A 14,316-nucleotide genomic window follows, 5' to 3' on the forward strand; every position below is an offset into this window, starting at 1 on the left:
TTGCAACTTTTGAATTTTGACCTTGCCCCACATTTCAAGGCACTGCACCTCCATGTGAACGATAATCACATCATGTAGGGTATCATTTAAAAAAAATAATAAATGATCTATTCATTGGTAAACTTGATATTCACTAAAAACCGATGAGGAATTATCGATCAAAGTCAAAAGAAACCGCTGAGAAACTCACTCATCACCACGGAAAAAGAACAGTGACTTTCAATATTGTGTCATTTTGCAAATTTTGAATTTTGACCTTGCCCCACATTTCGAATTGAGAAGTTTATTTATTATTTGTTTATTTATTTATTCATTTATTTATAGTTCAAAATGTTAACATTATATTACAAAACATACTCAAATACTACTGGAAAAGTGAATGTAAAATAATGGTTTTGCAGTAATATAAGACTTGAATTTTAAAAGAGTGACCCTTAAAGCGTTTCAGCTATCAACTTAATTCTTCTAATCTAGTATACCAAGGACTTCATATCTCAAGCCGCAGTCTCCATTCCATCTATGCCATGAGAGTGGGTGAATTCTGACATAGCGAGCAGTGAGTGGCTGGTTGAACACAATAGTCACAGGAGTGTCATAATCGTAGTTTGCAGGAAAGACCTGGTAATAAAGAGCAATAAATTAAGATTTTCATGTGATGATAGGCAAAAGTGGATCCAGGGGCTGTAGCCGCCACCCCATCCCCCAACCCCACTATTACGGCAAACGTAAAAAGGACAGGATTTATCCCCAAAATTAAATAAAATAAAGATAAGAGAAGTAAGAAAAATGAAGATACATAAAAAAAAATTGTATTGGAAAATTGAAAAATTTTCGGGTCATTTTAAACTAATTCCTCTGGCGCTTAGTAAAGAGAACTTGCGCTTAAAATGTCCGATTTGAAGCCAATATTCAAAAAGATATTTCTGGTCACGCTTCGAACTTTCATCATTTTGTATACTGATAAACCATATACATGATATATGAAAATAAAAATTATGTAATAAATTGTGATCTCACGTAATATCATCTGACAAAGGAAAGTAGGGCATGACGATGTGCATAACTATTTTCAGAGCATATTTTGTTGTCAGCAGATTTCGATGAAATTTTGAATTTCATTCCCTTCATGTAGAAGTAATTTTCAGCCCGGAATACACCCTTTAATACGTATTATTTCTACGTCCAATTAACTCACTTTTTGTTCGCATTGTGGTTCCAAAGCAAAAGTCCACGTATTATTATCCAATGAATGGGACACCTTCAGAGATGTCACCCAACGATGCATCATATATCGCCCTTGTACAATGATACCGGTGATGAGAGAGGTTTTTCCAACATCTATCTGATCAGTCCAAATATTCATAGAAAAAAATAAAAAAAGTTTGATAAACACATTGGCCCGTATTCTGATAGCAGGTTTAACTTAAACTCAGGTTTAAAGTTGTGGTTTAAGTATGGGAAGCCAAAATTATTAATTTTTTATTAAGTTGTGTGTTTCTTATGTTTACTTCGCTCTTTCCTGATTCATCGATGGTGAAGACATTCATCTATTTATACTTCCTAGACAATTATGAATGATTGAGAGCCAAATGAGCTGAAGTATGATATCTCTACTGTTAGTGATTTATGTAACAATTGGCTGTCCATACTTGAACCACGACTTTAAACCTGGGTTAAGTTGTTTATTTCTGTTTTAATGTGTACAATCGCCACTATCTTAACATTTTGCCAAGAAAAAAAAGAACGCTCCCATATTTCAAATATAAAAAAAAACACATTGGCTGGCATTGTACATCCGTAACGTAATATGTTACGGCATAGAGATGTATATTGACACTAGAGTAATCGCTCGCATTGACGCGCGCGTAATGCGGCTGTGATTCCATGTATTGCGCAGCCGCCATCTTAAAGAGGGCAAGAGCGCGGATTTATAACACACGGCTCTATGGGAGAATATCACATATTTCACTTTTTTACATTATATTTTCTATTTAATGCTGTATGCAACGTTAAAATCACAAGGCAAAACATTTTTATGTTAAAATATATGATAACCATGCATATTTTATAAAGGAGATGGACTGAACATCCAGAAAACGGGGGAAAACGACGAGGTCGACTGAGTAGTAGTTATTCAATATATTAGCCATCATATAGCATATACCGTGACAAGGGTGTCAGATAAGGTCAACTTAACACTTTAGAGTGTTCATATGTTCTCTTGATTTGGCATTTTGGTGCTCATTTATTGACACTCAGTGTTCAAGCAATATACTGTATTGAAACAACCGTAGAGTGTAAAATTAACACCAAATACTCAGAAGTGTTGAAACAACACCGTCAGGTGTTGGATAGAAATATTTTAACAAAAATTATTGTTGAAGTTACACTTCACTGGAGTAACTCAACACTGTCTGTTGTTGGGTTATTTTAAAAAAATACCCTAGTGTTAAGATACACCGTCAGGCTGCAGGTGTTGAAAACTGACTTGAAATCGGACACCAAGGTGTGAATCCGAACCGTGAAACAACACCAAAGCTGGTGTTGGTATTTTTTTTTACACCAATGGGTGATTTAAACTTTCGTTTAAATGTTCGTTTCTGCAGGTGTTCGAGGGTGTCAAATGAACACCAAATGGTGTTAACTTCATAACATTCTCCGACTCGTGTTCAAATCGAACACCAAGACTGGTGTTGATATATTTTAACATCCTAAATGTTGGTAATCTTACACCAGTGGCAGTCAACACCAGATGGTGAGGTCCTTTATTGATTGGGCTGCTAGATTAACACCCGTGGTGTTAAATATAGCTATAACGTCGCATAGTCTCCAATATTATATTTAATGGGATTATCAGTGATTCACCATATGATTTCTACTTTGATTTCCTCAAAATTAACTGAAAGGAGGGGAAACTTCAGACCAAGCCCTGATCTACATCATAGGTAATGCACGTACAGCAACCTATTTTTTCCCCCGTTTTCTGGATGTTCAGTCCATCTCCTTTATAAAATATGCATGGTTATCATATATTTTAACATAAAAATGTTTTGCCTAGTGATTTTAACGTTGCATACAGCATTAAATTGAAAATATAATGTAAAAAAGTGAAATATGTGATATTCTCCCATAGAGCCGTGTGTTATAAATCCGCGCTCTTGCCCTCTTTAAGATGGCGGCCGCCCCGAACATGGAATCACAGCAATTTGATGAAGTCCGCCCTCTAGTGTCAATAATATACATCTCTATGATGTTACGGATGTACGCACGCACAACGAACCGTCCTCTCTGCGCACTTCGATGCGAAAGTTAGTTTGGCAGAAAACGCTTTACAGAAAGGCTTTTCTAAAACCAGCAACAAGTGCACCTACAAGGGGAGCAAATTATTTACCGGCGTCTTCGTTCGATAGTTCAGGTTCCAAACAATCATCCCGTATCTTATTTTCTTGAAGTGAATTATTTACGCTACAGTGGGCGCGGACGGTTCTGTCGCGAGGCGCGATAGCGCACTGTATCTACATTCCACCGTCGGAACCGTCCTCTCTGTTACGATGCCCACTGTGGCGTAAATAATTAACTTCAAGAAAATATGAAGATACGGGATGAAACTTTGGAACCAGAACTTTTTCGGAACGAAAACACGGGTAAATAATTTGCTCTCCTTGTAGGTGCACTTATTGCTGGTTTAAAAAAAAACTTTTCTTTAAATGCGTTTTCTGCCAATCTAACTTTCGCATCGAAGTGCGCAGAGAGGACGGTTCGTGGTACGTGCGACGGTATAATCAAACAAATTACAACCTACTTTTATCAGCCGATTCCAAATTTGCAGTGAAATGCGTAGATACATAAATCTTAGACATAACATTTCGTTCATGAAGCACAGACTTTTCTGTGTGTAGACAAATGCAAATATAACGAACTCACTTTCACCCATTTGTCTGGGTCATCCACAACGGCTAGCCAGCAAGCGTTTCTATTAGAATCTATTCCGCCGTTCAATCTTCCATTTTGTGCTGAAAGGGGGAATCCGTCTATAATTCGATACGATGAAGAAGTAAGACTAGAGTCTGGGATTCGTCCATCTTCCACTCCCATTTTACTTCCTCTCAGGGGATGTGGACATCCAGATTCCTCTTGGTTTATAGCAGCTAAATTAAAAATGATTAAGAATAAACAAAAATCTTTGAGAGATCGATAGACAAACAAGCTTAAGGCTACAGTCCTAGGCTACTCGTTCCGTAATGATTTCTGTATTTTTATCTATCATCCCCAGGAAAGTATAGACCAAGAAAATGCAATATAACGGTAATGTTAATGTTTTGAGGCTGACGTCCACGGGAATGCAGAAACTATGCATGCTTTTATCTTCGAGAAATCGATTTTACATCTTAACTTCGTTTTCCCTGTCGACATTTTCATAGCCTTTAGGAATACTCTAAATTCCTTATCTTTCTTTAACTTGTAGCAGGGAACTCATACAAAATGAAGTTGCAGAAAATATTGATATCGAAGTCATATCTATTTATTAGTACAAATAAACTAAACAATTGTCTGTAGGCTCTCATTTTGTTGGGGCTACGTTTACAATGTATTTGTACATTTGTGAAGGTTTCCCTTTAGCATACTCTTTCCATGTCTCTTTCATTTATATGTCAGTTTCATATTTCACTTGTTGTTTGTCTTTTTCGGCACAGGCCTACTTCATCCTACTTACCCCGGATAAACTATAATAATATTTATAGCTGATTGCAGCCAAATTTGAATTCCCATCATAGATCGTATTGTTTAGAATCGCCATTTTTTTTAAATCTTTACAAATTATAAAATTTTCTATATTTTGTCTGATTGTTAAACTTCTTTAAAGTAACTTTGCGATCACTTTAAAATTCCATCTGAAAGTTGGTTCGAGGGTTTAAACCCTGCCATGAAACTAAGACCCTCGCAGTATTTTTTTTTTTTTGATGTCATAATCTTATTCCTTAGGCGTTAATAGAACTGAACAAAACCTTCGTTATATTTCCCGCTGATTGTACATTGTTATAATCAAAATGAATACAAAAAATACATAGAAGCTTATAGCTCCGAATTCGGTCAAAAGCATTAACATTATTATTGTGCTCACCTAATAATTCATTGATAGGACCGTATCCATAGAGTTCTAACCTGATGGTTCTTTTACCCAAGGTCTTCGTCGGATGGATACGAAAGAATCTACATACGATGGGTGTAAAGAAACTGTGTTCTACTAGATTTCTTCTGGCGTAATTTCCTGAGAATACCTGAGGAAAACACAAGCAAATGATTTTATGATGAGATGATAATAACTAAAATAATTAATGAATTTTTAAAATGCCGATTAAAATATCAGGGTTGCTCATCATGATAACAATAATTCAGAGAATGCACTGATTGTTTCCAACAGTGGTGTACCTGGGATTTTCCACAGGGGGAGCAAAACCGGTCGAAAATTTTGATAAGCAAAAAAAAAAATGTCTTCAATCAAAAAGCTCTTCAATCGAACCCGGAAAAAAATTGACAAGCAAAAAAAATTTAAAAAAAGGTCTTCAAGCTCGTCTGGGGGGGGGGGGGGCAAAATTCGGATTCAAGCTCGTCAGGGGGGCAGGGATATGTCTTTTGTATGGGTTGTGACTCGTCAGGGGGGCAGACTGCCCCTCTGACCCCCCCCCCCCCCGTAGGTACGCTAGTGGTTTCAAAAGACATCAAACCTAGAAACACCTAGATGGACTGGAACAAATCTTTTTAAAAAGGTCCCGTACAATCTTTGTATGATCTCAACCCAGCTCAGGCAGTGTCTTATAAAGAATTGGGATCAACTTAAAGCTGGATATGTAAAAACTTTGGATGCAAAGTTTGCATATTCACGGAAGGGCCTGTCTGGTATGTTCTATCAGTTGGAGTAAGTAGAGGGGCAAAGTCGGAAAGAGGTATGAATCTGGAAAATACAAAAACAGACTTTACAGCTGAGCCTGCATGAGCAACAACTTCATGACAACAGGTCTGAAAATAAGGATAATCAAATCAAGTTTGCATGCTCCCGGCATTAATGCTCGCAAAATGCCAATAATCCATAAACTAGTTTGGATCAAAATCACCAGCCACGCAAAAGATTCATACTGGCACTTGGCCGTGGACATACTTATAAAAACTTCTCTGATAATATTACATTTTTTATTTTCTTTAAATGGGGTGATAGGGTCCTAGAATGTTTGCACGGGATTGACGGAGGATTGCATTACGTTCGTTATTTTCCCCTCTCTATTCTCGGATCCGTTGCCAAAAGATTTCTGCTTTCTTTTGTATTTGTATAAAGAGGACAAGATGCAATCTAGGTCCTTACCCCCGGTCTTTACCTTGTCTGTATTAGTATATTTATCTTGGTAGAAGATCCATGACGTTCCGTCCATACTGCAGGACACTTTATATGCGGTCGTCCACTCGAAATTATAAGCTGGCCTGCCTTGTGTTTTAAAAGCTGTGATGATAAAAGCGGAATCAAAGGCAACCTGCACCCAAGGGTCAGCGTCATCGTCGAGAGGTTGCCATGCGGAGCGACCATTAAGACGAACTTCTCGTTTCTCAACATATTGATTACGCTCACTTGAAACTGAAATAGCATCATCGTTGATTTTACCGCTCTCTAGACCTAGAGGACTACCACGGGGGGCGCACATGTACGCTGTTCAAAAGAAATCACATGCAGAATTTTAAGTGGTCGTTTAAACCTCACAAAATAACTTTTATTATTGAATCTGATTATAATTATGTTTGAAATATTGGATTATAAATGCCAAGCAAATAGGAAACTGAAAACTCGTACAGTTACTTGGATCAAAATTCACTGTACATGCTGACCAAGAATACTGAGTAAATAGTTTTAATCTATAAACAAATGATTTCAAACCTAACAATTCTTATGAAAGGTTTTCACTTTAATACATTTATATATAGGGAGAGGGGATGGGGAGAGAGAGCTAATGTTTGTATTCATTGGAGTATTGGGAATGTGCCACATACCATAGGATAGAGCGAGTAGAACATTCAACAAAGGAGGTAGTTCTATACCTCCACGATCAAACGCACCTTGGAAGCAGCTTTGCAACCATGGGTTTCTCACGAAGATGCGATCGTCAGGCAGTCTTATGTCCAAGTGACTTTCTTCTCCATGTTCTCGTGTGACGTTCGATGGTCCGTTTTCCATGGTCAATGGTCCTGAGTGTCTGTATTTTGTAATTAGTTCTGATCTTTTGTTGAGGGTCTGTTTCATGAAAATAAGGCATTTCTCCTATAAAATGCAAAGGTTCGACCGTGGAAAACGGATCAAAGTCATTGGACATCAGACCACGATTGTGAAATCCAGGATAGCAAAGCCTCCAAATAATTAAGATAAATCATGCTATTGTATAGAGGCGGCATGTTTAAAATAACTAAACGTAGATGGTATGTAAGGGAATTCGCTCTCTCAAAGAAAAAACAAAAATGAGTGGAGCGTCTTTAGTACTGCTTATTTATTGAATATGATTATATTTGTAAGGTGAACCAAACAGGAATACCGTATGCCAAAACTGGACGGTAATGTGAACAAAATAAGATCTTAATAACTACCGGATTTTGTTTCGTTATGGAAGCTGTCTAAGCAACACGTGGAAGTTAACCTTTCCTTCAGGTATATTTTTGACACCCTATATATTGCCATTTCTTCATCATTTCTTTGCTACAGAAAAAAAAGAGATCTGTTTTGATAAGTATGCAGGTCGGACGTTGATGCAATTTCGTGTTATGATTTACGTCATTTTAAGAACTCTCATGTCCTTTTCCAGTAAAATAAGTTTGCTAATTTTTTAATGGACAGGCTTTGGTCTGATATTCACGTATTGAACTCCTGTTTTAGATTTTTTTTAGTGTTTCAATTATAAAAAAGTCACATAATTCTGAAGACTCACATGTACAACAAACAATAGCAATACTCTTGTCCAAAGAGATCTTCTGTTCCATATGCTTATACCAGCAACGAGTAACGTTATTTATATTAGCTGGACATCCTAGAGACACAGCATCATAAGAATTATTTGGTGAGGATGGTATCTCAAAGAGATCTCCTCCTACTGTCGCATATGCACCTATTACGAGACAAAAAATATAAGATGGGTGATGACTAATGTTGGTTAAGGAAGTGATATGCATTATACTTAAGAACTATTTGTCATTTTGTAATTGATATTCATTAGTGACTTTTATGCTCAGTGATGTTAAATCTTCTGGTTTAATGATATGTAGTTCATGTTAAATTATTTTCTGTTTCTTTTCATAAGACAACTTACGTACATTAATTATTCAAAACTACTCTCAACGTTCAGACAAATAACATCTGCGAACTGTACAAAATTGATGGTAAGACTCCCTCGTTAATAAGCGGGTTTCGATCGACACCATCCGACATAGAATTATTCTTTCAATCGGTAATAGGCCTAATAGAATCTACCGTTTTATCAGATATTGATAAACAGACAAAGTGGTATTTTCAATCCTCTTGCGAATTACCCAAGTGGGTGGTTGACACTTAACGAATGACTGTTAGACTGTTTCAATATCTTCCGTAGATATCCAGATTGCGCATGTCTGCATCCGCTACACTGCAAAGTCGCAAAGCATGGAAAGGCTATAGGACCGAGCGATTGTTGAGTACCATAATGATGAATTTGTCAGCAGTTAACATGAAGGCCAGGAGAAGGGTATTCACGATGTGCTGAAGATTGGACAGGATAACTCGATTCCAAAAGGTTTCCAATTTTTCTGTCAAACTAAATAAACCCTTCAACTCCCGTGAAATGTTTAATAATGCTCAAACCTCCATTATTATTTCTTCTGTCATAACCCTTATGCGATTTAACGTTTTTATATAAAATATATACAGATGGATTCCTTTCTCCAGTTGGATTTGCAAAACGTTTTGAAATGTGAAGGCGATAGAAGTGTACTGTGAAGCCAATTGTCTTTTTTTGAAAAATTAATCTGATTTTTTTTTTGTTATGTACGCTTGGAAACAGTAAGTACCTATTAATAATCTGAGTGAGATGTCACACAAACCCTTACTAACATATCCGACTGTATCCCGTGTTTAAAGTTAAAACACGAACATTCTCTTTTGGTCCATTGCTGTGTTCCCTCGCATTAAATCAATGAACAAAATGAATGAACAAAGACGTCAAATAGGGAATACTTAGCCGACCCCCGACCCTCCCCCAAAAATTCAAGATTCCCACAAATAGTAATTAGAGAGTATTCTTGTATACGACGCAACATTATAACCCAATATGATTGACGTGATATAACGTAATATAAAGAAACATGTATTGAGTATTGTTATGATTAAGATTTAAACTAACCATATTTGAAAGTTTGTTGAATTAGCCAATTCGGAGTTCCATTCTGCGCATGATTAGAAGAAGGTCATTTGAACTCTAATGGAATGGTAATTTAATATTCAATGAAATAATCATCAACTCTGATGACTTGATTATTCATATCCTTTTAAATGTGTTTTCATAAGATCCACTGGAAAGCAACAATATGCTCAGTTACAACTGGTATTTAACGGTCAGCCAAGTACACTGTAATGGCAACATGTGAATGCATTCAAACTTGAAATGCAACAAATATAATGTACCTTCATAAGCGCTCATTGATGTGCTATTCTAGTCACCAGTCTTTGCAATTTGTGCATCCTGCTATGTCAGGCTAGCTTACTCGATATCTTGCTTTAAAATCTCCTGAGGTAACTCCGAACTACTCTTTAATAGAGTACCGAAGTGTGACGTCAGTTGCCATGGTGTCATGGCGGGCTGGTTCTTAACAGAGTCGGAGCTGACGATCGTCTGTTCACATTTGTATTGCAAATGGCTTTCGCTCGTCTGAAAAATAGGTTGCAAGCGAATAAATGCCGATAGCAGCCATTTTCTCCTATATGAGAAACACACGCTCTCATTCGGCGGATCATCTGTTTAGAATCACGCTGCCATGACACCATGGCAACTGACGTCATCGCTTCGGTACTCTACAGTACAGAAATAATGTAATTCATTGGCCCGTATTCTGAACCCAGATTTAATTTAAATTCTGGTTTAAAGTTGTGGTTAAACTATGGATAGCCAGTTGTGATCAAATTCTCTCAAAGTACAAATCAATTTGAAATGTTCATTTGACCCTACAATCATTTGTAATTGCCAGGAAATTATAACTAAATTGATTTTTCTCCTTTGAAGAATGAGGAAATAGCAAAAATCACATGAAAAACAAATAATGTATGACATTTTGTGCTTCCCATGAGTTTAACATTGACCTAGACCATACAAGACTTCAGAATATTGAGTTTTAATAATCTTATGATGCTTTGGATACACTGCAACGAGGCCATTCGTGAGATTTTGTCAAGGGCAAAATACGTTCAAATTATTAAGAGAAGTTTAAGCGAGAGAGCCGAGCGATAGAATTTGTTTGTTTTTTTTTAATACAAGTGGAACATCTCTGACAGTCTCGCCTGCATGACGCGATTCGATACAGCAGCAGTGCTGACTTTCAAGTTGAAAACAGCTACTGAATAATTATTCACAAAAGAAAACATTCATATGATAATAATACTATAAAAATACTATGTCTATTGACCCAAAATGACCTTTGACCATGATCATGTGATCTAAGATGTGTGCAAAACTATCATTCATACTTGATTACCCTTATATCTGTTTCATGTACTAGATCCACAAATGTTCTAAGTTATGATACCAATTCAAAAAATGCCCCCTATGACCAAAGTTCATTGACCCTAAATGACGGCTTTGACCTTGGTCATGTGACCTGAAACTCGCACAGGATATTCAGTGATACTTGATTGCTCTTATGTCTAAATTTTATGAACTAGATCCAAAAACCTTCGAAGTTACGATGGTAATTCAACAAATACCGCCAACATGGCCAAAGTTCATTGACCCTAAATTTCCTTTGTTTGACCTTGTTTATGTGACCTGAAACTCGCACAGGAGTGCAGTGATACTTGATTACTCTTATGTCCAAGTTTTATGAATTAGCTCCATAAAAATTTGAAATTACGATGGAAATTCAACAAATACCACTAACATGCCCAAAGTTCATTGACCCTAAATGATCTTTCACATTGGTCCTGTGTCTAAATTTCATGAACTAGCCTATACTTTCTCAGTAATGATGATATTTCAAAAACTTAACCTTACGTTAAGAGTTCGATATTTATTCCCCCAACATGGTCTAAATTTATTGACCCCAAATGACCTTTGACCTTGGTCATATGACCTGAAACTAAGGCAGAATATTCAGTAATACTTGATTACCCTTGTTTCCAAGTTTCGTGTACTAGGTCCATATACAAGTTATGATGGTATTTCACAAATTTAACCTTAGGTTAAGATTTGATGTTGACGCCGCCGCCGCCGTCAGAAAAGCGGCGCCTATACCGCTCTGCTATGCAGGCCAGACAAAAATTGGGCCAATTCAGTTTAGGCATTTTAAAGAATTTCAACGATGAAATTACATACCTAAACAACAAACTTTATAACTTGCTGAAAATGAAAAAAAAAACTCTTTCTAGAGAGTTTTGGGTTTGTACTTGCCACCAGCTCTCCCAAAAGTGGGATATATCCACCAACCTCCAGGAATTAACTCTGGTGATCATTTACCTTCATATCCTAGATACTTGCAGATGAACCGCGATGCATCCTTTGGCCAATCTCGCTGATGAACGAGCATATCGGTTGACGGGTCAGCTTGAGATGTGACAACTAATCTTCCTTCAGTTTCAGTACCACCAACAAGTCTTAAAGACTGTAAGAATGGCTCTTAAATTAATGTAAATAAATTGAAACAGATTAAACAGTTTAGAGTTTCCAACTTTAAATCTAAGTTGTTCGGGGTTAGGGGGAGTTAGTATTGGGTCTTTGCAGGAATAAATAATAAGCAATCTTTTTCTATCATTTTCATACACAATGTAGGCATATGATTTCGGTAATCTGATCCCCCCATATATATATATATATATATATATATATATATATATATATATATATATATTTATATATATATATATCTTTGTCTTTCTGTCTTCCTCAGTCTGCACTTCGTCTTCTGAAGTGTAGGACTTACATGTTTCTTCCCATTTTTATTACCAATATTGAAAAAATAAAAACACGAAAATATCAACCATTTTTTGTAGAGTGAAGGAAAGTGTGTTCCGTTAAGATTTTCTAATTACACTTCAAGTATGTGTTAAGGGGTCTTTAAGATAATTATTGGACTAAAAGGAACCTTTTTACGCTTTTCAAGAATATATTTCATATTATTTCTTTATTTCCGTACTATATAAATAAATCAGGCTTTTAGAAAGTAAAGTGGATATTATTTATCCGAGGTTGGCAAGTACTATGAAATAGTTATATTGCCAGACCAACCGAGGATAATGAATCCCCACTATGCTTTCTCATAGCCTGACATATCTGAATAATATACGACATACAGTTACAAGGATATCATACACAGTATTATTGCTAACAGAATATACATAATCTTCATATAGAAACATGTAAATAAATGTTGAAAATGCTGAGAAACAAGGCTTGTAGGTTGAATTCCTCCTACAAGATGAGACAATAATTATTATTTTAAAAATGCTATATGTGGGATGTTGCAGCGAGATGGTGTACTTTTTTAAACAAGTGCACATCTAGTTACAAATAATGCGTAAAGCATTTCCATTTATTTGAATGCAGGATAAAAGAGCATAGGTGTCGTGGCCGGGGATCGAACCCTTTCAATATATAGCGAGGCGCCTTAGACCATTCGGCCACGGCACTTCCAAAATATGGGTAGGTCTATACTTGAAGGTATAGGTCTTAAAAATACATTCAAACAAAATGAGTAGAATTTGCCGAGTAAACGCTGAACAATTCTTTAAAACCTTATTATAAGAAAGTAATTGAATTTTTTAAGTTTGAGTGGTATTTTCAATTTGTGAACACAGTTATGAGCGTCAATATGGATATGCAATAAGTGGGCTGATGATGTCATGTTCCCACATTGCCTTTTATGTTATATATTTCCATACGTGTGATGTATCTCCTTTGTTTGAAAATGTGTTGCAGCATTGATTATTAAACACATTTATATCATGGGTCAATCCATTCTGTTTATTCTTTTGAGGAGAAAGTTTGAATAAATATGCATAATTCCATATGAAATACAAAAGGACAAGTGGGGATATGACAGCGTAAGCTTGTTAATTGCAAATATATGAAAAAATGTATATTAACTCACTGAAATGATGCAAAACTTTAAAATTTCAGATGTCAAATGTGTAATTCTTTTTAACGATTTTGATGAAACATTGAGTCCTTTTTTTTGTCTGATTAACTTTAATTTGTTTAAAGCATATTGTTTTCAGTATGAAGTACCCCCTTTTGGATACATCATGTTCAGGGATAGGGATTAAGATACAAGATCAAATTGATAGTTCAACTTGACAGATTATTTTTCTCGCAATATCATACCGTACCTTGGCAGTTTGAAAATCACATTACAATAAATATTGATAGTTAACTTTGTTCCGGTGACAACATTTTCTCATGCGACATTTGTTCCGGTCTTATATTCGTCGAGGGAACCGGGTTAGAATTAGGATTGTAATATAGTTTTTAGTTCAGAATAATGTAAAGATGAAGATTTTTGGAGGTTAGGTTTTTTTAGTTTGGCTTTATAGGCGTGCAGATTTTCCATCGGAGCAGTTGTCACCGGAGTACTTTGTCCCCCACTCCTCACCGAGGTATTATTTATCACGTTCTTACCTACACAGAAGATTCCTTTTGATATAGCAGGTGGAACATTTAATCTACTTGGTATGTCTGAGGTGTTGAATTCTATGAGCTCTAATTGTACAACGTCTCCACTTGCCAACATCTTTGATGGACACTTAACGAATCCGGGGCAATGTTGATCAGCAGCAAGAGCTGTAATGGGTTTAAAGTGGTTTATCATGTTTATAAAAAAAACCTTGCTGTTTGAACGTTACGCGGTACTATATACAAGTCATGAATAGGTATAGTTATCACATTTACTTCGAAGAAACTCTCTACAACGCATCGATTCCTTTGAAAATGCAATTTAAGTCGCAATGAAGGCTTCCACTAAATGTACAACAATTTTGATTTTCTGTAGACCATCATAATTTTCCAGCCTTACGACTGAAATCAATCCAGACTTTTCGCATTTTGCACCGGA

At 36.2% G+C, this 14,316-nt stretch overlaps 1 protein-coding gene across 1 annotated transcript; it reads right to left on the reverse strand.

Annotated features, from left to right (window-relative positions):
* Positions 1 to 342: 342 nt before the first annotated feature.
* LOC121406925 (lactadherin-like) lies at positions 343 to 13,963 on the reverse strand. The gene is made up of 8 exons (XM_041597799.1): positions 13,884 to 13,963; positions 11,727 to 11,885; positions 7,962 to 8,138; positions 6,372 to 6,697; positions 5,123 to 5,279; positions 3,925 to 4,148; positions 1,196 to 1,342; positions 343 to 618 (listed from the first exon to the last, which is right to left on the reverse strand). Exons 2-8 carry the CDS (start codon positions 11,794 to 11,796, stop codon positions 466 to 468), a joined length of 1,254 nt encoding a protein of 417 aa, XP_041453733.1. The 5' UTR covers positions 11,797 to 11,885; positions 13,884 to 13,963; the 3' UTR covers positions 343 to 465.
* Between the last annotated feature and the right edge of the window lie 353 nt (positions 13,964 to 14,316).

This window comes from Lytechinus variegatus, chromosome 2 (genome assembly GCF_018143015.1).
Source record: "Lytechinus variegatus isolate NC3 chromosome 2, Lvar_3.0, whole genome shotgun sequence".
In the NCBI taxonomy this organism is placed as follows: domain Eukaryota; kingdom Metazoa; phylum Echinodermata; class Echinoidea; order Temnopleuroida; family Toxopneustidae; genus Lytechinus; species Lytechinus variegatus.

Coding starts and splice junctions, on each gene's coding strand:
- LOC121406925 (XM_041597799.1), bottom strand. CDS start 11,796: ATGCTCGTTCATCAGCGAGATTGGCCAAAGGATGCATCGCGGTTCATC. Junction 5,280..6,371: donor AATATACTAATACAGACAAG/GTAAAGACCGGG, acceptor TGTTTTCCTCAG/GTATTCTCAGGAAATTACGC. Junction 4,149..5,122: donor TCCTATCAATGAATTATTAG/GTGAGCACAATA, acceptor TTTTTAATTTAG/CTGCTATAAACCAAGAGGAA.